Source organism: Tachysurus vachellii, chromosome 2 (genome assembly GCF_030014155.1).
Source record: "Tachysurus vachellii isolate PV-2020 chromosome 2, HZAU_Pvac_v1, whole genome shotgun sequence".
Classification (NCBI taxonomy): Eukaryota; Metazoa; Chordata; class Actinopteri; order Siluriformes; family Bagridae; genus Tachysurus; species Tachysurus vachellii.
The window spans coordinates 37,919,076-37,946,586 of record NC_083461.1 but is presented as its reverse complement, the minus strand read 5'-3'; the positions used below and the strand labels follow the sequence as shown (position 1 = coordinate 37,946,586).

Here is a 27,511-nt window from a genome sequence, read left to right as displayed (position 1 = left end):
ATGCATAAAAAAACCCCAACAGGAAATAGGGTTATTTCCCTATACATATACATAACCCTATCCCTATATATACATAATAGCATCATATTCAGTCACTTTGGCAGTGTTTCTTCAGACAGCTACTCTGAATGCAGTTTTAGACAATTATATACCGGTACAAGTACATTTATAAGGACTGATAACTACAGCATTAAAAGATCGGGATTACTGTAAATAGAAGAATGGAGATGAGAGAGCAGATTTTTACAAATGTTGAAGTTACAGCAGATAATAGAGCTAATTCCAGTGACAGCAAGCAATCAAAGGAAGATGTTGAAGACAATTTGCAGACCCAGAGGGCTGGAAGCTTCAAGCATTCTGAGAGCTCAGGTAAAATACATTCACACTCACCGATGTGTGTATGTACTGATCGATTTAATTGAATTTACTTGGAATTGAAATTGAATTCACTTATAATGTAACCATCCAGTAAAAATAAAAATGCGTAAAAAATGTATAATTTGAATAAATGGATTTGTTTTATATTATAAAAGATCTCTAAGTAACTAAAAGCTACAATCAAACACACACACACACACACACACACACACACACACACCAATGGCAAATACATATACACCGTAACATCAACCCAAGGGGCAAATTTCTGTCTTTTCATACATTTCTATATACATCCTTATACACTGTAAACAAAACAATACAAAAATGGTAAAGTTAAATAAGGAATCAATTGATGTTCTTCATAGATAAAACTGATCTAGATCTGATTTTTATCAAAAACTACACATTTCAGTTATGCTCCAATGTAGCCATCATGTTTCATGTTTCAAGTTTATTGTCAGTTGCAGAGCTGTTTACGAGCTGTAAAGATTATATTGACACAAAGCAATGGTTTGAATCCACCATTTTCTGTATGTTTCTAACTGATCAGTAAGCTCTGGGGAAAAATAATAAGCACTAGCATTAATAGTTGTGTCTTTACAGTACCTCTCTCTATCTCTTTCTCTCCCCTCACTCTCCCCCTGCCTCTCTGGCAGTAACTAGCATCTTGCCAGTTTTTCAGTTGATTGAGCAAACACAAACACAGTTATAACTAAAATAAAGGATCTTGTCTATGCCTGTCCTTAGAGACAGAGTGACCCCAGTGTTTCTGAGTGGCCGTTCCCTCTGTGGCTACAGTTCAGATGGCTGCTGAAGGCACCCATCTGGCAGAATGGCAAAAGATCTCTGCTCAGCTGAACTGGCCCTAGAAAAGCCCTGCTTGGTTAGACCAGCCCCAGTGATCACATTTTTCAATCTGGGGTTTGACAACAATGGCACATAGCCTCTATTGAAAGAAGAATTGATTTTTAGAAGAGTTGCTGTTTAAAATAACGATCTGATGCAGTGTGAAAAAGCACTGGATGAAGAGGGTTGAGAATCTATGTGCAAAGGTTTAATTAAGAACCAAACAGGCAATCCAAATGTAATCCAATATTGTGGTCACAAAACAAGAACAATACAGTGGGTAACAGAAAAGCAATCAGGGTTCGGGTGCATGCTCCTTGGCACTGCCCCACGATCGTTTCTTGTTTGGAGTAGAGAAGCAAGCACACAAGGTAGGCCAGGGCAGGTTCTATGTGCTAGGAGGCTGGGAGTTGCAGTCTGAGAGCTCAGGTAATCTACATTCACACTCACTGATGTGTGTCTGTGCTGATCAATTTAATTGAATTTACTTGGAATTGAAATTAAATTTACTCATAATGTAACCATCCAGTAAAAATAAAAATGCATAAAAAATGTAAAATTTAAATAAATGGATTTGTTTTATATTATAAAAGATCGCTATGTAACTAAAAGCTACAATCAAGAACAAAACAAGGACAATTTGTACAGAAGCAACATCTCAAGACATCAGTGAGGAAATTAAAGCATGGTCACAAATGTGTCTTCCAAAAGGATAATGACCCATGTTTACCTGCAAAGTTGTGGAAAAATCACAAAGCCCTGACCTCAATCCTATAGAAAATTTGTGGGTAGAACTGAACAGTTTTGTTACACCAATTCTGTCTACAGGAATAGGCAAATATTCCAGCAACCTGTTGCAAAATTTTGCTACCCAAAACTTTTATAACAGTCATTCTAACTGATCCAAGTTTGTCTTGAAACATTGTGTGTCATGAAATAAGTTTAATTGTATTTGTTCAAGCTGTATGTAAACTTCTGAATTCACCTATACATTAAAGAAACTATTTTCTTCTCAGTATGAATTTTTAACAACTGATGTACACATTTATTTACAGGAATCAACATGGCAGGGAAGATACTTTACAGACTGACTACAGTGTGTTTGCTGCTGCTGACTGCAATCACAGTGCTGTGGATCAAATTCAGCATCCTTAATACAGACAAACCCAAGCTGGAGACCAGTCACAACAACTTGACTAAGGAGAGAGACCAGTTACAGACCAGTTACCACACCCTGGTTAAAGAAAGAGACCAGTTACGTACCAGTTACAACACCCTGACTAAAGAAAGAGACCAGTTACAGACCAGTTACAACAACCTGACTAAAGAGAGAGATCAGTTACAGACCAGTTACACCACCCTGACTAAAGAGAGAGATCAGTTTCAGACCAGTTACACCACCCTGACTAAAGAGAGAGACCAGTTACAGACCAGTTACAAAAACCTGACTAAAGAGAGAGACCAGTTACAGACCAGTTACACCACCCTGACTAAAGAGAGAGACCAGTTACAGACCAGTTACAACACCCTGACTAAAGAAAAAAACCAGTTACAGACCAGTTACAACACCCTGACTAAAGAAAGAGACCAGTTACAGACCAGTTACAACACCCTGACTAAAGAAAGAGACCAGTTACAGACCAGTTACACCACCCTGACTAAAGAAAGAGACCAGTTACAGACCAGTTACAACACCCTGACTAAAGAGAGAGACCAGTTACAGACCAGTTACAACACCCTGACTAAAGAGAGAGACCAGTTACAGACCAGATACAACACCCTGACTAAAGAGAGAGACCAGTTACAGACCAGTTACAACACCCTGGCTAAAGAGAGAGACCAGTTACAGACCAGTTACAACACCCTGACTAAAGAGAGAGACCAGTTACAGACCAGTTACAACACCCTGGCTAAAGAGAGAGACCAGTTACATAAGCAAATCAATGGATTTCAGAATTTCTGTGAGTAAATGAAGTAAAAATGGTTAGTGGTTGTAACAGAATCCATGTATAAGAACTTATTTTCACTATTAGCCATGAGTTCTGCTGACTTCACCAAATGTTTAATAATCTCTGATCATGATTATTCAAGGTTACTTTTCTTTTTTGAAGATTATGGTTCACCCCATCTGTCTAGATTTTAATCATATAAAGGACTTTATTTTTCCAACAGTAGACATGTGAGAAGAGGATATGTTTCCCAGGGAAAGACAAGTCCTAAAGTGCAGAGGTCTCAGAAACTCTTGTAGCAAATATGATACAATTGGGGTTTCAGGGTTAAACATCATTCCCTTCCTTTGCTGTATCACATAAATGAGTTACAAATGAGTTACCCTTCTTACATATTTTCTTGGCACAATTTACCCAACTCTAAATACAGCCCTAAATGTCTTATTCTGTTTGACTAGCTTCACTTTGCGGTGAGGGATGGCGATATTTCGACTTCCATATGTACTACTCCTCTAATGAGGCAAAGAACTGGATTGAGAGCAGGCAGGACTGTAGACGGAGAGGAGCAGACCTGGTGATCATAAACAGCAAAGAGGAACAGGTGAGAGAGAGAGAGAGAGAGAGAGAGAGAGAGAGAGAGAGAGAGAGAGAGAGAGAGAGAGAGAGTAGACCCTATATTTCACATGCTATAATTACAGCAGTTCATAGAAAGAGAGAAATGCTTTGATATTGTATATATTTCTCTTCAGGAGTTCCTTGATAAAATGCTGGGCAGGAAAAGGGCTTGGATTGGTCTGAGTGACAGAGACAAAGAGGGGGTGTGGAAATGGGTGGATGGTACACCACTGACCACTGCGTAAGAGACTTTTGTTTATCAGCGTTTATTCCTAAATATTTCCCCATTTTACAGAGTGCTACAAGTACATGGTATATATCTGGTATATATTTAATTCAATTTAGTTGAATTAAATGTGTGGAATTGAAATAACAACACTGATCCATTCTTAAATTGTCTTTCAGGTTTTGGCGTAGCGGGGAACCGAATGATGCAGGAGGTGATGAGGATTGTGCTGAGATTTCGGAAGAAAATAAGATCTGGAATGATATGCCATGTTCAACTAACCAAATAATTTCTTGGGTCTGTGAGAAAGTTAACTAATTAAATAAATATAGTGAAATGAAATCAAAACAAACTCTGTTTATGGAGAAGTTCAGTTCATTTTTTAAAAAGCCGGAAGTCTATAAAATACAGATTATATAGTCATTTGAAAAAATTAGAACACCCCATGAAACATATGAACATAGTTAAACATATGCACATTTGATCTTTATTTAAACAATAGTGGAAGATTCAAGTAATATAACTAAACTAATCAAACCAAAGAAAAGTCTTTTTTAAATGATCTGTAAAATGTAATTAAAAATCATTTTCCTGTGAGGAAAAAGTAAGGACACCCCCACATTTATTTGTAGTTAAAACTGATAAAATTTCCTACAGGTGGATCACATCAGGTGTAAATTATTAGAACATTGATACAGAACATTTAGAAGATGGCTTGTCTTATTTGAACCTCAGATATGTGGTTTGGTTTGCTTTTAATTGTTGAAGTGAGAGGTTTCACCATGCTGAGATCCAAAGAGCTCTCTGAGGCTGTCAGAAAGAATATTGTTGATGCTTATGAGTCTGGTATGGGATATAAAAAGATCTCAAATGAATTAGTAAATAGCGATTCCACTGGCCGGAAATCATTTACAAGTGGAGAACATTTAAAACAACATGGCAAGGTCAGGACATCACACCAACACTAACTAGTTAGGGTGTCCTAACTTTTTCCTTAATTGAAAAACTCATTTTTGTTGATTTATTTTGTTTAATTTTTTTTTGTTTACATTCAATGACATCATTTTAATTCACAGGTACAAATTAAAACTAGGTCAGAAATCGGCATGTTGACCTTTCTTAATAAAGAACTGAATAGTTAATGGGGTGTACTAATTTTTTTACATGACTGTAGCTGTAACTGATCTAGCCACGGTTGTTGCTTTCTCAGGCCCTATCATGTGAAACTGTGCAGATCTACAAGAAACTTCTACTTACAAGTGTATTATTTAAGGGTGTGATCATTGGGACTTTCTATACAGCATTCAAGGAATCAAATGTACACCTTTTCCCACTCAGCCCAAATGTATTCAAACATCTAAAGAATAAAAGCAGATGATCAAACAGGTTTTTATTTAAATAAACAGCAGAAGGTAATGTTTGAGCTGATGAGGCAGGACACAAGGGTGTAAGATCAATGTGTAATTTATCAAGCATAATCCAGGTGTGTTTTTCTTTTATTAATGTGATATAAATGTGTCGCTGGTGGACCCGGGATCAAATCCTGGATTATTACATCTGGAGAGTGATTAAAGAAACATTCATGGTTCCAGAAGTGTCATTAGGCAGTAATGCAACCTGTAAAAGAAAGATATGATTTTATATATGTAAATGTTGTTATTCTCATGCACCAAAAACTCTGTTGTACCTCATATGTGTTTTTTTTTTGAGATTATTTTGTGTCCTATAATTTGGAGCAGAGCAATAAAAAATCTTCTGTCTGATGCATCTTGGATTACGTTGTCTTTGCTTCTTTTCTTTATTAAACACACTTCATTTGCATTTTCTTCATTTAAAAAAAATTGTGGACCAATAATATTGAAACATGGTAATTGTCTTATAAAAAATTCTTAAAATAAAAAATAATATAAAATAATAAATTTCACATTTGATGGTAAAAATTTCTTCCTCATTGATGCCCAGCCCAACTTGTTGGTACTCTCATAGAAGCCGTGGTTGCCACGGCCCACATCATACACGCCTTGTCTCCTGACTTACATTGACACAATGAGCATGAGGAAATTCAACACATTTATAACAATCTCAAGATCTTTGTAAAAGTGTTACATGCATTCTATATTTGTTCAAATACATATGCACTAGCTGCTGTGTAGAAATTATTTACATACCCAGAGCAGTAACACAAAAATCTGCTGCAGTAGTAAGAGAAAGTAGAATGCCTGCAGTACCATAAATAGCCATAGGAGGGAGCGCCCTCAAACACCAATGAATATAACGAAGTGCCAGATTTTATGAAATTCACACACCAAAACTTTTAAAATAAATGTTATTTTTATCCCTTTTACATAGTGCATATAGTGAAATATGGTGGAAAATTGCAAAAAAAGTTATTATATATTATATTTATTATTATTTATTATATTTATTATATATTATTAGATAAATTATAGATTAAGAGGTAGGTAGAAAAAGTAGGTAGAAAAAGTCGAGGCTCTTTGAGTTCTCTTTGTGGACGGCCAGAATGGCCTGTGGGAAGAAGCTCTCTCATTCTCTCTGTGTTTGACTTCAATGAGTGCAATCACTTCCATGATACGTTTTTTCACTCTCTTCCAGGCCTTGGTCCATCACTGCTTGTTGTAGGTGTCTCCAGGTCAGGTAGCTCAGTGCCGATGGTAAGCTCGACTGACCATACCACCCTTTGGAGAGCTCCTCTGTCCTGCTTGGTGCTGTTTCCAAACCAGGCTGTGATGCCTCCTGTCAGGAAGATCTCAATAGTGCAGGTAAGAGGTGAGAGGGCAGTTTAAAATTTTTTAAAGATCTGAGGTGGCCTTTTTCATCACAATATTGATGTGAGAAAACCATGACAGGTCCTGCTTGATGTGATGTGAGCACCTAGGTACCAGAAACTGTCCACTTTCTCTACTGGGCTCCTCTTAATCATGAATGACTGGCATTACCAGAGTGGGTGTGGAAATGGGTGGATGGTACACCACTGACCATTGTGTACGAAAATGTAGTTTTGTATTTATCTGTAGGGGGCACAGTGGCTAAGTAGTTAGCACGTTCGCCTCACACCTCCAGGGTTGGGGGTTCGATTCCCGCCTCCGCCTTGTGTGTGTGGAGTTTGCATGTTCTCCCCGTGCCTCGGTGGTTTCTTCCGGGTACTCCGGTTTCCTTGGACTAGTTTTCCAAACGACGGTAGAGTTAGAATTTTTTTCAGCCGACGTCTGTCATTTCATGTATGGATTCGGACGGGACTAACATCTCTGTGTTTATTACGGAGATAGGAGTGTCTGTGTTTTACATGTGGGCGTTGCACAAGACCACATGTCCAGGATGCGTGGATTGCCTATGGTCATCAAATGGTTTTATATAGAACTTCTTATAAACCCACTGGAATAAATACGTTTTTATATAATTTTCACGTTATGTAATTGACTATAGAAATGAAAGTACTCTTACATGAAACTGATATTACAGTAGCCAGTCTTAACAATTTACGTGATTTGGCTCTTCTTGTTGATTTCATTTTTTATATTTCTTCGCAAGGTAGCAAACACATTTACATCCATTGTTGGTGTGCAGAAAGCAGAAACTTGAATACCGGTGCGCTAGGGTTAATACGGTAGTTCACGCTGACCAAAACAGACAAGAAAACGCGTTTTGGAAAAAACATTTTCGGCAATCACAGACATTCGCCTTTGGACGGGATTAGATTTCTCAGAGGAGCGCCGATTTTGTTGGAAAACAGTAGGTAATTTGCGCTGGAATTTTTACACAGGTCGTGTGAGAAAAAGACAGACATGGCAGATTCGGACGGGATTAAAATCACAAAGTACGTCTGTGAAACTGAAATTTCTCTAACGACCCCCTGTAAAACTAGTCCCGTCCGAATAGTGCTTAAGACAACACACCTAAGGGAGAGATGGAGTTCAATTAGTGTCCATGGTAACCAATGAGTGGACGGAGCAAACAATTAACAGCAAGGCAGACCAGCAGACAGAAACAGGGCAGAACACAGACAGACTCATTACACTTCCTCTATAATTCTCACACACAACTTGGTGTAAACCCACATGGACCCATGATGAGCATATGCAGAAACTTTACACAGATGATAACACAAACTCACAAATCATAATGGAGACTTTGCAGCTTTGAAGAGACAAATCTACACACTGCACGACCCTTTTCCTTGTTTTGAAAAATATTTATTGTTTCAATTTATTATTTCTGACCTGCACAAAATGTGTGATAAACGAATGAGCGCAGAGCAAGTATTGAGAATAAAGTGAGGCCTGATGCAGATGAAGACTAGAATATAGCTCTTGTGACTTTCATGACTATGTGCTCTGAGGTGTTTTCAGGGAGTGTCAGTTTAACACTCACACTGATCACACTTGTGCCCTGTTACAGTAAACAAAATACAACAGGAAGTAGGGTGAAAGATCAGTGAAAGATCAGCAGTAAAAGATCAGGATTACTGTAAAGAGAAAAATGGAGATGAGTGAGGAGATTTATGCAGCTGTAACAGCAGATAATAGAGCTGATTTCAGTGACAGCGAGCAATCAAATGAAGATGTTTACGTGAATGAGGAAAATTTACAGACACAGAGGGCTGGAAGCTTCCAGCAGTCAACGAGCTCAGGTAAAATACACTCACACTCAGAAATATGTCTGCATTTTACAATTTGCTTAAATGAATTTAAATGTGTGAAACATTTAACCATCCATTAAAAGTGGAAATGTTTAAAAAAAAATGTACAATTTAACTTAATCGATTTTGTTTTATAATTTAAAACAACACTACATTTGAACACACACACACACACACACAATCACACACACACACAAATAACAAATGATATAAATAGCAAACTAGATACCGTAACATCAACACCAGGGGCAAATATCTGTCTTTTCACACAATAATATAAACATCATTATACACTGTAAACAATACAATACAAAAACGGTAAAGTTAAATAAGGAATGATTTGATGTATTTCCCCTCCCTCTCCCCTATTCCTCTTCTGGCAGTGATTGGCATCTTGCAAATTTTTCTAATTTATTATTTAACATCTTGGACTACGTAGGTTGTAAGAGTGTGTGAGCAAGTATCTCTCTCTCTCACTCTCTGTCTCTCTCTGTCTCACACAAACACACACAGTGAGAACAAGAGAGTAGCATGATGAGTGTGGTAACTCAGAGTATGTTGCTGTGTTAGTGTTTAACTCGCCGGTATGGTGCACCAGTTGTGTCGCGTAAGTGTACTGAAGTGTGTTTTTGTGTTTTTCATCTTCTAATCTAATCAAACAAAAACAAAAAATGACATGAAAAAAAATTGTCATTGTCATGTTTGGAGGACAAAAGGTGAGGTTTGCAAGCCGAAAACACCATCCCAACCGTGAAGCATAGGGGCTATAGCACCTTGTTGTGGTGGTGTGTTGATGTATGAGGGTCAGGTGTTCTTTCAAAACTAAATGACTTAATATAAGGGAAATGTATGTGGATATACAGAAGCAACTAGGGATGAGCGAGTACAGCATTATCTGTATCTGTATCTGTTAACCATATGAATTATCTGTATCTGTATCTGTACTCGGAGTGGGTGGGGCCTAACCCGGGGCTTGTCTTGAAATGGGCGGGGCTTTAACCGGTATGTTATTTTAAGCATGCAATTGATATGGGTTGATCAGAAATTGTTATATTTATTGCAGATTAGAAAAATATTTACAGGACAGCATCAGGATTTAGCTTCAGATCAATGGTTTTGATCACGATAGCAAACGAACTATATTACAGAACAGGTTTTGCAACAATGAAAACAAAACAATGCAGTGCAATTATGAAGTAAAATGTAATGAACAACATAACTTTCTTTTTTAACTTTTAATTTTTTATGATCAGTGTGATTTTTTTTAATTTTTTTGGTTCTTTTTTTTTTTTTTTTATTTCCACACCAGTTGTGTGTGTGTAATTGTGTTTGTGTCTGGTTACTGGTTAGAGACAGCTGAAGGTTTAAAAAAGAAAAAAACTCTCCGACAGGCAGAGACGCAATGCGAGTCGCATTCTACCAAGCAAGCACCACGTCTGAACGAACCCACGTTTACCAGAACTCTACTGGTTAGTAAGTACATATTATTAACGTTACAACCTGAAGTAAAAAGCTGAAGAAACCCTAAACGTTAACGGAAAAGGCCCGCGAACCCGAGTGACTGAGGGAGAGACAGAGAGCTGTTCTGTGTGTGACTGTGAGTGAGCAGAGCGAGACACAGCAACACAATACATCTGTATGTGTGTAGGGCAGGGGCGCTGTGACTAGCCTATCACAGAACGCTGACACAATCAGTTACCCAATGATGATTTTCATTCAATCCGAGCACAGATATTGACTCGTATTATTCGTATAATACTCGTACTCATCAGAAGTGCTTTATCCGTACCGGATACTCGTTTCAGCCGAGTATCCGGCTCATCTCTAGAAGCAACATCTCAAGACATCAGTGAGGAATTTGATGGATGGAGTGAGGAAACTTATAGTCACAAATGTGTCTTCCAAATGGACAATGACCTGAGTATACCTGTAATGTCATTGGAAAAGGGATTAATTACAACACAGTCAAGGTAGTGTGGTCTTCACCATTTTGTTATACTTTAGTTCTGTCTACAGTTACAGCATTTAGCAGATGCCCTTATCCAGAGTGACTTACATATTATCACATTTTATACAACTGAGTGTTAAGGGCCTTGCTCAGGGGCCCAAGAGAGATAGCTTGGTGGACCTGGATTCAAACTCACAACCTTCCAATTAGTAAACCAACACCTTAACCACTAGGCTACAACATCCCCACGATGGGTCTACAGGAATGGAAAATATTCCAGCAACCTATTGCGAAAGGTTTGCTACCCAAATAGTTTTACCCAAATTAAACAATTTTACTTATGTAAATTTTAATTTATCTGTATGTAGGTTTCTGACCCACTGGGAATGTGATGAAAGAAATAAAAGCTAAAATAAAATATTCTCTCTACAAGAATGAGAATTCTCTCACTTATTCTGACATTTCATGTTCTTGTGATAAAATAGTGATCCTAACTGATCCAAGACATGCAATGATCTCTATACTTATAGTCAGGAATTGTGTCGGGTAATGCGTTTAAACGTGTTAGTGTAAGGTGTATGTAATCTTCTAAATTTACCTGAATTTTATATAATATAATTTTATATATGTATATAACTATCAGTTTTATCGTAATGTACAGTTTACACCAGGGTGGTGGTATGTATTTTCTGGAGTACCAACATGTTTCTTCTCTGTTTTAATTTTTAAAAACTGATGTACAAATTTAAAAATTATTACATAATTTCTCTGTAGTTAGAGGAATCAACACTGCAGAGAGGAAGAGTTACAGACTGACAACAGTGGGTTTGCTTCTGCTGTGTTTTCTCCTGCTGACTGGCATCACATTGCTGTGAATCAAATTCAGCATCCTTATTAGTGAAAAAGCCAAGCTGGAGACCAGTCACAACAACTTGACTATAGAGAGAGACCAGTTACAGACCAGTTACAACACTGTAACTGAAGCAAGAATTCTGTTACAGAAGCAAAATGAGGGATTTAAGGAGAAGTTGATTGGTTTGGGTGAGTACACGATGTAAAAATGGTCACTGTTTGTAACAGAATGGCCATTCAGTATATTCAGTCAGGTGATTTCATTTTTTGAGTGCATAATGTTGCTAAACCTAGATCTGACCAACTGAAGCAATCCCAGATCATAACACTAGACCTACCAGCTTGTGTGGTAAGCACTAGACATGATGGCTTGCTTCATCTGCCTCTCTTCTTACTCTGATGTGCCCATCACCCTGGAACAGCGTAAATCTGGACTCATCAGACCACAAGACATTTTCTCATTTCTCATTATTGTCCTTTGCAAACTGAAAACCTTTGCAAACCTTTTCAAATTAGTCTAATTGCTAAATGTTTTTTGTGAGGCTACACAGCTGTTTACTCCCAATCTCAAAGTTCTCTTCGAATTGTGTATGTGAAACCTATTTTCACTATTAAGCATAGATATTAGTTATACTGTTGTTTAAAGATTTGATCATTCAAGATTGCTTTCTGACCACAATTCTTCTTTGAAGATGATGGTTCACAACATCCTACTAGATTTTAACCCTATAAAGCATAACAGATTATTGACAGAATGTTCTCTCCTTTTTTAAAAAAGGAGAGTGTTTGCAATTTATGTCCTTGTTCAGGCAAAGATGGACTTTAAATTTCCCACAGGAGACATGTGTTAAGAGGGTAAATTCCTCCGGTACAGACGACAAGTCCCAAAGTGCAGAGGTCTCAGAAACTCCTGGGGCAAATATAACACAATAATATGATAGTGTTACAGGGTTAAACATCATTCCCTTACTTTGCTGTATCATATATATATATATATATATATATATATATATATATATATGTATATATATATATATATATATATATATATATATATATATATATACATGTATATATATATATACATATATATATATATACATGTATATATATATGTATATATATATATATATATATGTATATATATATATATATATATATATATATATATATATATATATATATATATATATATATATATATATATATGAGTTACATGTATAACTCATGTAACTTCTGAATAGCACTTGTGTCTGTATTTGCATCTGAGGTCTGAATACAGAAATGCACAGTTTAAATGTTAAAGATGTCCTTGACACATTTTACCAGTCTAAATGTCCTATTCTGTGTGATCAATTTTACTTTTCATTGTAGTATGGCAATATTTCAAATCCCGTATTTACATCTCTTCTGAGACGAAAGACTGGGAAGAGAGTAGAAAGTACTGCAGAGGGAGAGGAGCAGACCTGATGGTCATAAACAGCCAAGAGGAACAGGTGAGTTAGAGAGAGAGAGAGAGAGAGAGAGAGAGAGAGAGAGAGAGAGAGAGAGAGAGAGAGAATGAGTCTCTATATTTATATTTTTATTTTACTTTATTTATAGTATATATATAGTATATATATTTATTTTATATATAGTTTTTTCAAATTGTGCTATAATCTTTACAGCAGTTAAGAAAGAGAGAAATGCTTTGCTCTCTTTCTTTACAGCAGTTAAGAAAGAGAGAAATGCTTTGATATTGTTTATAATTCTCTTCATCCCAGGAGTTCCTCACTAAAATGCTGGGCAGCAAACGGGACAGAGACAGTGAGGGGGAGTGGAAATGGGTGGATGGTACACCACTGACCACTGCGTACGAGACTTGTATTTATCTGCATTTATTCATAAATATATTCCCAATTTACAAGGTATTTTTCTGCTGATTAAGCTAAATAGCATGAAAACACAGGACACAGAAGTGGAAACCAGAAGTGAAGTTTCATGAAACAGAAAGAATTCTGGTGATGGCTCCCTCTGGCTTGTTGAACGAGAGGCCGTAGACAGTGTTCTCACAGAATCCTCCCCCTCTAGGAACACCTCCTGGTGTTCTCCTTCTGTTCCTCATCCCAGTCTATGAGGTACTGCAGGCAGGCCCTATGTCTCTTGGAACCAAGGATGGAGCTGACCAAGTATGCTTGAGCCCCGTGAACCTCTATGTGTGCTGGTGGTGGATCCATGTTATTGGAGTTTCTGGTATATGCTGTCTTGGGAAGTGAGATGTGAAAGTAGGGGGGATATGCGGTAACTGGCGGGTTAATACTTTGAAAGGACCGATTTACCTGGGATTAAGTTTGCAACATGTCCTCTTAACTTGCAGGTTTTTCGTGGCTCAGACTCATTGCCTCAGCTGATACTGAGGGTGTGGGAATCTCCTATGATTTGCCTGGATACATTGATTGCATACTGTTCTTTGGAGGTGCACATGGGCAGTCACTCAGACCTCTTGGCCTTGATGAAACCAGTTGTCTATGGCAGTGGGTGTTATTTAAAGGCATCAGTTTACAAGCTTTAGAGAAGCGATCCATGGCCACAAGAACTGTGGTGAAACCTTGTGATCTGAGGAAGACAGTAACAAAGTCCATGTGAGTCCCGGGCCGTCATGGAATATGGAGTGTTTCAAGAAGTCCTGCAGGCAATTGGTAAGGGGTGTGGGCTTGGGCACAACTGTATTGTTTGTTGGATGCCAGGTTGTCCTGAGCTTGGGGAGGAGTGAACCCATTCCAGAGTGCATTGTCTGGCAATACTGCACCATGGGTGGGAATTCAGGTGGGGGCAGTTTGTCCCACCGGCATATTAGTCAGGCAATACGGCATAACCAAGTATTCATAGTGCCTCCTAGTCGTATGCAGTCTAAGTTGTAAGCACTTCTTACGTCCAATTTTGTAAAGACCTGTGCTTCTCTGAGTTGTTCATGGACTGGAGGGACTAAGGGTAGGGGGTACAGGTTCCTGACTGTTATGGCGATTAGTCCACAATAGTCAATACAGGGCCTCAGTCCACTAACCTTTTTCTCAAAAAAGAAGAACCCTGCCACAGCAGGAGAGGTTGAAGGCCTAATGAATCCTGCTGCTAGGGCTTCCTTGATATACTCATCTATAGCCTTAGTCTCTGGTGCAGAGAGCGGGTGAATTCAGTCCCACGGCCGATGGGGAGGTAGCTGAAAGGTGTGTGCTTTACTGAACACTTCCATCAGTTCCTGGTACTCTGGGGGTATGGTGATGTTGTGACAAGTCTCTGGGCTCTTGACCTTCCTGGGTAGAAATGGGAACTTCAGGTGGGGTGTGAGGCATTGCCTGTGGCAGTGTTGAGACCAGCTGGTGAGTTCCTTGTCAGTCCAGGATATCTGTGTGTTGTGATCCCAGAGCCAAGGGAATCCCAAGATGACTCAGTTGGCTGGGGATGAGGTAACGAATAGGACCGATTGCTCTATGCGAAAAAGTCCAAATTGCAGGGTAATGGTGTGGTCTGGTGCATGATGAAGCCATCCTCAATCGGTTGATTGTCCACTGTCATATTCTTCAGGGGAATGGTGCAAGGAGTTACAGGGAGTTGTAGTTCTTCCTCTAGCTGGCGCTGGATGATATTAATGGGGGAACTGGGCAGAAACATTGTAAAACCTATTTCCATAGTGGATCTGTGCAGGTAATTGTAATTAGTAGCTCCTGGACTTGTGTTCTCCGGACCAGACTGCAAAATGATGACCTGCTTGGCCACAGTAGAAGCAGAGTTGGTGATGTAGGTGCCGCTGGTGTTCCTCCTAAGAGATATGAGTATATCCAATCTGCCTGGGTTCAGGCACTTCGGAGGTGAAAGGGCTTGGCAATGGCTAGGCTCTTGGGGATTGGTTGTGGGGAATGTTGTCTAGATGAATAGCCAGCAAAATATACTGAGACAGGAGGGAAATGTTCTCGACTCGACATGCGAGTTTGGCCTGAAGAGTGGGCATAAGTCCTTCCCTGAACATAACCTTCAAAGCTGAATCATTCCACCCATTCTGAGCAGCTAGCGTGCGGAATTTTACCACATTGTCTGCAGCTGAATCAGTGCTCTGGCACAGCTGGATGTCTCCCAGCTGGGTACTCAAGGACAGAATGTCTCCCAGCTGGGTACTCACAGGATTTCACAGATTTAATGGACAAAGTGAGTATAGGATGAACGCACCTGCATGGCCTCGTCCCAGACTGCTGTGGCCGTATCCAGAGCTTTCCCTGTAAGAAGACTCATCAGGAATGCACACTTGGTGGTGTCATCCCGGTAGGCATCTGGCTGGTGGTTGAAAAACACCTCACACTGGTGAAGAAAACCTTTACACTGGTCAGCAGAGCCATCAAAATTTACCCGAAAGTGGAAACCGGAAGTTAATATTCCGGTGATGGCTCACTCTGGTTAGTTGGATGGGGTCGTTGACGGTGTTCTTACTTCGTGTATAACCAAATTGCTTGAATTAAATATATGGAATTAAAATTATTGTACACTGATCCATTAATAAATTCTGTGTTTCAGGTACTGGGCTGAGGGGGAACCGAATGATTCAGGTGGTGAGGACTGTGCTGAGATTTCAGGCAGACAAGAAAATAAGGTCTGGAATAACTTACCATGTTCATCTAAACAATTATGGATCTGTGAGAAACTTATGTTTACTAATTAAGTATTGTGAAATGATACAACATTCACAACTCAAGCTGTGTTTATTGAGGAGGTCAGTTCAGGTTTTATTATAAGAAAACCAAGAAATGCAAACTGTCAAATAATTATTTGATTTTATATATGTTGATGTTGTTCTCTTGCATCAAAATCAACTGTGTTGTATCTCATAATATTTGTTTCCTTTTAGTCTATTTTGTGTCCTATACTTTGGAGCAGAGCAATAAATCCTCTTCTGTCTGATGCATCTTAGCTTACATTGTGTTTGCTTCTTTTCAATGCATAGCACATGCATACATATTTTCCAGAAGTTTTAATGAGTATATTTACAGCTCATAGGTGTAACGTCATATATATATCTCATATAGTATAACCCCTAAGCATTCAAATATTTAAATCTGAATGGGAACATGCTTCAGTTGCAATTTGTTTAAAAAATTAGGGTACCACACCCCACACCATGCTAACAAAGAATGGGTCACAGGATGATCGAGGATAACACTTTTTAAGTGTGCTGTAGAATTATGGGCCTGAGCCTTTGATCTTAAAAATATGCAATGGTCAGCAAAATCAGCCTAATGCTGCACTCTCCCACCCCTATTTTTCTAGATTTTTAAGGATTATTAAGGACAGAAATATTTACCCAAAGAGAAGACTACACAAGGGCATTGTTCAGGATGGGCATTGTTCACAGAATTGGGATAAGTGATTTGAGTACGAGAGGTCCTGACAAGTCCTGACATTTCATGGTCCGGATCTTCAGGATGGGTGAGCAGTAGTGTGAAATAGGTACAATGTTTGTGATGTTGGACTTTCTGTTGTTTACTGTCAGACACACTACAATTCCCATTGACTTTTTTCAACTCAATTGTTCTGTCCATGCAGTAACCTGAGAAAAACTGGGGTGGCTGGATTGTGCAGTTTGGTACCGCTGGGTTCAGCCATGGAACCAGAAGAAGCTGCAGTCCCAAATGTCCTTCTGGAAATTTATCCTGATCCTGAGATCATTTAGCTTGTTTTCCAGAGACCTTAGCTAACAGGATGCTAGGCAGGGGATCAGAGTGTGTGCTTGCTCTCAGCTCGTTCTTGACATAGGCTTGGGGCCATGTTGAGTCCAGGTTTAGAAATGGCATTAGGTGAGATTAAATGAGATTTTAAATCGATTGAAATAAGTATTATTTTTGAATTATCAAAAACAAACAAGCAAAAACAAATTTTATTTTGACTGCATTAAAATAGTAACAGTGTGATTAACACAACTCTAAGGTGACCAGAAAATACTGATACACAAACCCAGTGACAGTGCAGGAAAAATAGAATGACGTGGCCTTGAAAATCATTTCACCTTTACTTCCTCTATAAGTCACTCACACACGCACATGCGTGCACACACACACACATGCACGCGCACACACACACAGGCACAGACACAGGCAAACACACACACTCACACACACACAGCTTGGTGTAAACCTAAGTGAGTATGCGCAGAAACTCACAAACAGCTGCATAATGCTAAACTGGAAATCAGGTGATTTGAGTTTTTAATTTAAAAAAAAAATGATTTATTTATTAGATATTTGATAAAAAAAATACCACTTTGTTTACTTTTGAACTTATATTGGTTAGTTCTGAAACAATTGGTGACATACACAAAATGAGTGAACCATGAATGAGTACAGAGCAAATAATCATGACTATGTAAAGACATATGTCACTGCCTTCAAGCTTTCCTAATTTAAGAGTCTTCAGAAAGTGTCAGTTTCACACCCACATTGATCACACATGTGGTCTGTTGCATGTGTTCAATACAACAGTAAATAGAATTTGAACGTAGCAGAAACATAAAAAATATATAATTCCAGATCATTCGCTTTTATATTCTCATCACAACTATAACTATACAGTATTATGACTATTGTTGTTGAGAATATCAGAAAACAGAAGTTAATATGATTGAAATGTGTGAAATGAAATGTACTTTTAAAATGATCTGTTTTTAAATCTCTGCTTTACAGCTACTGGAATAGTGGGGAACCAAATAATTTAGGTGATGAGGACTGTGTAGAGATTTTTGGTAATCAACTAAAAAAAAAGGGCTGGAATGATCGTAAATGCTCAGTGAAAATGTTTTGGATCTGTGAGAGATTGTAGGGTATTAATTAGAGTAAAAGGTGGAACATTCATTCATTCATTCATTCATTTTCTACCGCTTATCCGAACTACCTCGGGTCACGGGGAGCCTGTGCCTATCTCAGGCGTCATCAGGCATCAAGGCAGGATACACCCTGGACGGAGTGCCAACCCATCACAGGGCACACACACACTCTCATTCACTCACGCAATCACACACTACGGACAATTTTTCCAGAGATGCCAATCAACCTACCATGCATGTCTTTGGACCGGGGGAGGAAACCGGAGTACCCGGAGGAAACCCCCGAGGCACGGGGAGAACATGCAAACTCCACACGCACAAGGTGGAGGCGGGAATCGAACCCCCAACCCTGGAGGTGTGAGGCGAACGTGCTAACCACTAAGTCACCGTGCCCCCAAGGTGGAACATGTAATATGATATTTACAAATCAAGCAAAATTTTTGACATGGTTTAGTTTGGGTTTTATTCTATGCAATGCTTAAACAATAGTTAAAAAATTCTTAAAGATGCTTTTATTGCATGTGTAACGGCATCCACCACACCTTCCCCTCCTTGCCACCAGGGGGAGCCTGAGTACACTCAGGGACACTCGGTTAATGGACTTAATTTCCACACCCTCGTCACATATGCTTCATGAAGTACTGCTCTTATTAGATTTCTTTGTTTTGACCAAGTTTCGGTTATGTCAATTTTGCGCTGTTTGATTCTGAATTTTAATGGCACTTTGGTCACTGGAAGCTCAACATAGCTCTTCAACATGAACTCTTTAAGGATCTGAAAAAAAGAATTGCTGCTCTACATAAAGATGGCGTAGGCAAAGAACACAGCCAAGACCCTGAAAGTGTGCTGCAGCATGGACAGGAGACAAGGACCAAGACAGGACAGGATCCACTCAGAACAGGTCTCGCCATTGTCGACCAAAAAAGTTGAGTGCACGTGGTCACCATCATATCCAGAGGTTGTGTTTGGGGGTTCAGGGGGTCAGCCTGTCCCAGAAGGAAGCCTCTTCTAAAGATCATGCACAAGAAACCCGCAAACAGTTTGATGAAGAAAAGAAGACTAAGATCATAGATTACTGGAACTTGTACTGTGGTCTGATGAGACCTAGATAAACTTATTTGGTTCAAATGGAGTCAAGCATGTGTGGTGGCAACCAGGTAAGGATTACAAAGACAAGTGTGTCTTGCCTACAGTCAAGCATGGTGGTGGGAGTGTCATGGTCTAAGGCTGAATGAGTGCTGCTGGGACTGGGGAGCTACAGTTCATTGAGGGAACCTTGAAAGCCAACATGAACTGTGACATACTGAAGCATGATTCCCTCCCTCCGGAGACTGGGCCGCAGGGCAGTATTCCAACATCATAACGACCCTAAATACACCTCCAAGATGACCACTGCCTTGGTAAAAAAGCTGAGGTTAAAGGTGATGGACTGACAAGCATGTTTCCAGACCTAAACCTTATTGAGAATCTGTGGGGAATCCTCAAACAGAAGGTGGATGAGCACAAGGTCTCTAACCTCCACCAGCTCCGTGATGTTGTCATGGAGAACCAGTGGCAAGCATTTTTTTCAAATTAGTCCAATTAGACTTAGTCCAATTAAATTTGTTTTCTTGAGGCTACACAGCTGTTTACTCCCAATCTATTAAGTTCTTTTTGCACTGTGTATGTGAATCTATGCAGATCTACAAGGAATATATACTTACAAGTCTGTTATTTAAGGGTGTGATTGTTGAGATGCTTGTGTTCTGAAACTTTTGGGACCTTTGTCACACCTTTTCACACTCAGCTCAAATGTATTCAAACATCCAAAGAACAAAAAAGGCAGAACACAAGGGTGTAAGATCAATGTGTAATTTATCAAGAATAATCCATGTTTTTTTTTTGTTTTTATGAATGTAATATTAATGTGTCCCTGGTGGGCTGGAGTTCAAATACTGGATTATTACATATGGACAGTGATTAAAGAAACTGTTTATTTGCTCTCTTGCTATGAATCTATCAGAAAATATTCATGGTTCTAGGAGTGTCATTATGCAGTAATGCAACCTGTAAAAGAATGATATGATTTTATATATGTTATTGTTGATGTTGTTATTCTTAAGCACCAAAATCAACTCTGTTGCAGCTTATATGTGTTTCCTGTTTAGCTTATTTTGTGTCGTATAATTTGGAACAGAGCAATAAAACCTCTCCTGTCTGATGCATCTGATAAAGTCATTTTTATAACTTACTGTATATAGTATAACCCCAGTCACTGAGTTCCTAAGCATTCAAATATTTGAAACTAAATGTGAACACGCTTCAGTTGTATTCACTTCAAAGAAATTAGGCGACCAATAATTTTGAAACATGGTAATTGTCTTATAACAAATTCTTAAAATAAAAAGTAATATAAAATAATTAATTTCACATTTCATGGTAGAAATTTCTTCTTCACAATTTTCCCAAATGATTTCTAGGATGCAACAAGGTTTGTACCCCTTGTACTGCAAATAACACGGACAAGTCACTTATCCCAATTCTGTGCATCATGTTTTTATAGATCTGCTTTTCTTTAAGTAGTTTCATTACTTAGTTATTGAGTATGTCATTACAGACTGTTCCAGGGAGAGGTTGAATATCTTGCTGAATCCTGGTAGCTAGTCAGCGCAGGCTCTCAGGACCTGTCCTGGGATGCTGTCTGGTCCTTCTGCCTTCCTGGTATTCACCCTCCTGAATGCCTTCCTCACATTGTGCTCTGGGATGATAAATGTGTTTTCTGCTCTGGGATTCTCCGCATGCATCCTACTTGCAGCACAATAGCACTGTTTATGCTGATAATGCTGCAAGCTGCAGACTCAAAGAGAGTGTAAAGTGTGTTCAGCTCATCTGCCAGTGTCTGCATTCACCGGTCTGGAGGACGGTGTTTTTTGGTCTGATTCCTAGTTGCTGTTACAGGCTCCTACTTGTTTCAGCCTTTGTTAATACAGTATCTCACAGAAGTGAGAACACTACGGTGGCCGGGAAGTGCAAAACAAATTAACAAATCCGAAAACACATTAACAAATCCCAAAACAAATTAACAAATCCGAAAACACATTAACAAATCCCAAAACAAATTAACAAATCCGAAAACACATTAACAAGTCAGACAACCCAGAAAGGGTACAATAGGTATAGTTTGTGAATGGAAACTTACCATCATCGGATGAGACACCTTTCATTCACCTGTATATCTTTAATGACAGTCGTCAGTCGTCTTGTCCAATGATCGGTAAGTTTCCTTTCACAAACTATACCTCCCGCTTCCGGGTTGTCTGAATCGGTGCACTGTAGCTCCCCAGCAGCACTTATGCAGCCCCAGACCATGACACTCCCACCACCATGCTTGACTGTAGGCAAGACACTCTTGTCTTTCTGCTCCTCACCTGGTTGCCACCACACGCTTGACACCATCTGAACCAAATAAGTTTATTGTGGTCTCATCAAACCACATGACATGGTTCCAGTAATCCATGTCCTGCTTGTCTTCAGCAAACTGTTTGCGGGCTTCCTTGTGCATCATCTTTAGTAGAGGCTTCCTTTTGGGATGAGAGTTATGCAGAGAGTTATTTCTAAAAAATATAATAACATTTTTACAAAAATGTGAGCCTTAGTTTATATCTAGACACGGGGAAAGTTTCAGCATGGTCCAATTTCCCAACCAGTGGATGTGATTATGCCTTGAAAATGTCCTTAAACTTAAAGTTTTTTAATTATTAGATTATTGATTTAAAAGAAAATACCATGTTTAATTTTTTGTAAGCCAGTCAGCTTATTCAAAACCAGCCCAAAGCTCCGCCCATCACTGCATGCATTAGTGGAAAGGGAGTTGCTTCATGCTGACGGCTGGATAGAGTTACTAGGATGTTCTCCAGCTCAGTGTTTATGTTAAACTCTAAATGCTAGCTAAGTTTGAGATACAAAAGCATGAGTCTTTGGTGTTCATGTACCTGTAGGGGGAGAAACTGCATGGAGCAGGTGTTGCAGACTGACTGCAGTGTGGTTGGTGCTGCTTCTGTTTGTTAAATGATATAAAATAAACAACAACAAATGTAATTTTTTCTGCATTAAAATAGTAACAGTGTGATCAATACACCACTGAGGGGTCGAGAACATACAGAGACACAAACCCAGTAACAGTGCAGGCAAAATAGCATGAAGTGGCCTTGAAAAACAGTTTTTTTTAACTGTTACTTCCTCTATAACTTGCTCACAGACGCGCATGCACACGCACACGTAAACCCAAATGAACATGCTCAGAAACTCACAAATAGCTGCATAAAGCTTTTCATTTATTAGATTGATGATTTAAAAAAATACCATGTTTATTTTTGAACTTATTGGTTAGTTCCAAAACAATGAAAACTTCGCAAAATGAGTGAGCCATGAATGAGTACAGAGCAAATAATCGTGACAATGTAAGGACATATGTCACTAATTTAAAGTTTTTGTATTTTAAGAGTCTTCATAAAGTGTCAGTTACACACCCACATTGATCACACATGTGGCCTGTTGCATCTGTTAAATACAACAGGAACTAGAGTTTGAACATAGCAGAAACATATACAATCACATAGGCAGTCTGTCTTTAGACAGTCACTCTGAATGTAGTTTTAGACGATTATATACCAGAACAAGTGAGTTTATACGGACTGATAACTGCAGAAGTGAAAGATCAGGATTACTGTAAAGAGAAGAATGGAGATGAGTGAGGAGATTTATGCAAATGTAGAAGAAGCTGCAGATAATAAAGCTGATTCCAGTGACAGCGAGCAATTATATGAAGATGTTTATGTGAATGAGGACAATTTGGAGATCTCAGGTAAAATACACTCACAATCAGAAATATGTGTGTATGTACTGATCGAGAATGAATTTACTTTTGTAAAATGTAACCACCTAGTAAATGATTGGTGTCTTCCCAATTTCATGGAACATCTTGGAAAACAAATTGAGGATAGTTTTAAACAATTAACTTAAAATGGTTCACCTCTGGGTTCCTGCCTCCACCTTGTGTCTGTGGAGTTTGCATGTTCTCCCCGTGCCTCTGGGGTTTCCTCCGGGTACTCCAGTTTCCTCCCCCGGTCCAAAGACATGCATGGTACAGTAGGTTGATTGGCATCTCTGGAAAAATTGTCCCTAGTGTGTGATTGCGTGAGTGAATGAGAGTGTGTGTGCCCTGCGATGGGTTGGCACTCCGTCCAGGGTGTATCCTGCCTTGATGCCCGATGACGCCTGAGATAGGCACAGGCTCCCCGTGACCCAAGTTTGGATAAGCGGTAGAAAATGAATGAATGAAAGGTTCACCTCCCAGTTCCTGGTCAAAAACAGTTAAGCTAAGATGAAAAAACAAGTCAACAGGCAAAGAAACAGGCTAAGAAAGAAACAAAGGCAGAGAAAAGTATATCAGACCGTTATGACTGTATTTAAGACTCTGTGTTTAACTTTGATTCTCAGAAGGAACAGTTAACAGTTGTTGACCATGCTGAAGATATTAAAGAATTTCTAACCACTAAGTTGCAAAAAAAATTGCAATCATGACCATTAGCACACAAAGTCAAACATTTTGGAAGAGAAGAAGCTTTTATTGATTAAATATTTTTACTAAAAATAAGATCAATAATGTAAATAGGAAAAACTCTGATGATGATGATGATGATGTGTGTGTGTGTGTGTGTGTGTGTGTGTGTGTGTGTGTGTGTGTGTGGCCCATTGTTGGTTGATCAGAGATATTACAAGTGTAAAATGTTCACAAATGTTCAAAAAGGCTTACTGTACACAGGATTACTGTACACAGAAAGGTGTGATCATTGTACAGTTTATGATTAATAAGCATTCAAGTCAATTTGACCTGGGAGGACAACCGGTGTTATTATTTGCTGCCATTAAAAAAATTTTAATGGTTTCAAAACAATATCCTGGCTGTGAAATATACCAGTCTGTGATATTCCATCAACTTATGTGCCTATGTACAAGCTGACTAAAAAGGTGAAACAAAATAAAAGGCTATCAGATATACCTCATTTATTATAAGCAGTAAAACAGACCAGGTCAAATTGACTCCGAGCTCCTAAAGTGCATAGTAAAAGAGGAAGTTTTGACTTTCTGATTTTACTATATTCAATCCTTGAATATATTTTCAATCATTTTCAATCGAAAATTTTTCTGGTGTTAAAAAAGTGTGCTTTCAAATACGGTGTCAGGACTCAGCCCGGACTTTGGCCATGTGTTTAGTGTTTACGTTCTTTGTTCGCGTGTCTGCCCTGCCCTCGTCTTTTCCTCCCTGCCTCTGCACACCTGCCCCTCATGTGTCATGATTATTATTAGTATTTAGTTGAGCCGCGTTGCCTTGTGCAGCACGGAATCTACTGTGGTCTTCGTCTTGTTTGGTCCTGTCTCGAGTCTGTGTTCTTGTTTTGTGTCTTTGTTAATAAATCCCTTTTTGTTTTAGCTATCCTGCATTTGGGTCCGTTTTTACCCCCGCGTTCGTGACATACAGTCACCAACCTGGGAAATAGAGATTTATAAAATAAAAATAGAGATTAATAAAACCGGGAGAGTATAGAACACTGTAGAGAGTGAGAAAGGCAACTTGAGCAAGTGGAAGTCCCAAAGATGTCCTACAGTGGGTAGGGCTGGTCATCACCAACTGCCATTGGCACAAGCTGGAATGCATTGATCTGCTGTCAATCCTGATAGTGGCCTGGATGAATTAACCACTGGGAAAAAGAATGCAAAATTATTTGTTTTTATATGTGATTACTTTGAAATATTTTACTATTTGGACTTAGATGTGCACAAATCATCATACCACTCAATTAGGAGACACATTCTCAAAAATGCTGGAGGAAGCTAGACAAGTATCTGTATCCAGAGTAAATTAGTCTTTTATTGATGTAAGACTACAGTTTGCATGTGCACATGGGGACAAATATATTTGTTTTTGAAGAAACATCCTCTGGTCTAATTAAACATAAATTAAGCAATTTGGCTATAATGACTGTTGTCATATTTGGAGGGCAAATGGTTTGCAAGCCACTGTACTGGTGCACTTTACAAACTAAATAGCATAATAGAAGCAGCATCAGCCAGGAAGTTTAAGCTTGGCCACAAATATGTCTTCCAAATGGACAAGCAAATGGTCTCTCTCTCTCTCTCTCTCTCTCTCTCTCTCTCTCTCTCTCTCTCTCTCACTCATACACACACACACACACAGAGCAAGAGTGAGTAGCATGAAGAGTGTGGTGACTCCTCCATGGTGTACAAGTTGTGTTGTGTAAGCCTAGCGAAGTGTGCTTATGTGGTGGGTCATGAGAAAATTGTCTTTGCCTACAGCATGAACGGTGCAATTTCTAGTTTTTATGAGTGTGGAATAGTTATAAATAACAAACTTAAAATGGTTTTACCCCTCAGTTCCTGGTCAAAAACAGTTATGTTGTCCAATGACCCTCCCTATATTTCTGATGAAATGACTGTTAAAGAGTTGTCCAGGTATGAATGTCGTCCCATAAAGGAAATTCCCTCCACCATGTCCCCACTTATTAAAAACTTGGTATCTTTTTGAGAATGTATTTTATGTTTTGTAAAGAAAGTATAGAAAAGCTAAACACTGAGATAAAGGAATGGTAGAGGTCCTGCTTGGCCAATCCAGACCAGGAAATTCTCTTTTCAGTTGCAGTGGTGGATTCTGGAGCAATTCTGGAGCTGCCTGCACTGGAAGAGGTAGTTTAATTCTCAGAAGGAACAGTTAATAGTTATTAACTGTCAGGGGATCAGTGAAAAAGTGCTAGAAGTGCTTTTATTTAAAGAAGGTACTATAAGTCGGGAAGGGTCTTGAAGAGTCCAGTGGAAGTGGACTTGACAGAGGAGTGTAGAGAGAAGGAAGCAAACACAAGCCTTAGATCCGATGTATAACTCACTTTTTGGGGGAAAGGAATGAAATTGTGTGGCTTGCATGTGGTGGCATTGGTGCCGCTGTCACATAACCATGCTAAAGCCATTAAAGATGTTTTTATGCAGGTTTTATTTTGTATAGGTTTTAGTTTAACTGTTTAACTGTGAGTTTAACACACACACAAACATAATATATATATATGTATATATATATATATATATATATATATATATATATATATATATATATATATATATATATATATATATAAAATTATTCTTTGGTAGACTTTGGTTCTTTCTTTAAATAAAATAGGCCTGATTGTCGATATTACCTTGAAATTAAATACTAAACCTAGAGGTTCACTTAATTTGGCCTCTCACAGATATATAATATTGGAACATTTTCCTGAATAAAAAAATTAAGTATAATATATTTGTCTGATCTGTTTGATTGGGTTCACTTTGTCTGCTTTTGGGACTTCAGAAAATCTGATGATGTTTTGGGTCATATTTATGCAAAAATCCTGAAATTTCTAATGGGTTCACAAACTTTGAACAAGCGACAATGTATATAGTGGGCAGAACTAAAAAGTTCAAAAGTTACACCTGTTCTGTGTATAGGAATGGGCCATTCTTTTTATCCTTTGCTTGCTACCCAAAATATGTTACCCACATTAAACAATTTAAAGGCAATTCTACCAAATACTTACAAAATATATGTAACTTTCTGACCCACTGGGAACACGATGAAAGAAATAAAAACTGAAATAAATCATTCTCTCTCTTATTCTGATGTTTCACAATCTTAAAATAAAACAGTGATTCTAACTGATCCAAGACAGGATGTCCAATGTCAGGAATTGAGTCAGAAAATAAATTTAAATGTATTTTACCAAGGTGTATGTGAACTTCTAAATTCATCTTTGATATGTATTTGCTGGAGTACCAACATGTTTCTTCACAGTTTGAATTTTGATTAAGTGATGTACAAATTTTAAAATGATTACATTACTTTTCTACTTACTTTCTACTTACATTTACTTTTACTACATTTCTCTGTAGTATCAGGAATCAACCTGGCAGGGAGGAAACTTTACAGACTGACTACAGTGTGTTTGCTGCTGCTGTGTTTTCTCCTGCTGACTTCCATCATAGTGCTGTGGACCAAATTCAGCAACCTTAGTACAGAACAAGCCAAGCTGGAGACCAGTCACAACAACTTGACAATAGAGAACAAACAGTTACAGACCAGTTTCATCAAGTTGAATGAAGAGCTGAA

The 27,511-nt window shown here is 38.6% G+C and overlaps 1 protein-coding gene and 1 long non-coding RNA gene across 3 annotated transcripts; both read left to right on the top strand.

Moving 5' to 3' along the window:
- The first annotated feature begins 59 nt into the window (after positions 1–59).
- On the top strand, positions 60–5,784 carry LOC132841918 (C-type lectin domain family 4 member M-like). The gene is made up of 5 exons (XM_060864567.1): positions 60–369; positions 2,283–3,188; positions 3,635–3,777; positions 3,926–4,032; positions 4,197–5,784. The coding sequence occupies exons 1-5, from the start codon at positions 222–224 to the stop codon at positions 4,333–4,335; spliced, it is 1,443 nt and encodes a 480-aa protein (XP_060720550.1). The 5' UTR covers positions 60–221; the 3' UTR covers positions 4,336–5,784.
- Positions 5,785–12,915: 7,131 nt separating this feature from the next.
- Positions 12,916–17,640, top strand: LOC132860947 (uncharacterized). 2 transcript variants are annotated; one of them, XR_009649890.1, is made up of 4 exons: positions 12,916–12,970; positions 16,017–16,092; positions 16,767–16,925; positions 17,043–17,640. It is a non-coding gene; the product is annotated as an uncharacterized LOC132860947 (long non-coding RNA). The 2 variants fall into 2 exon arrangements; XR_009649888.1 differs by lacking the exon at positions 12,916–12,970 and having other exon boundaries at positions 14,638–16,092.
- Positions 17,641–27,511: the final 9,871 nt, after the last annotated feature.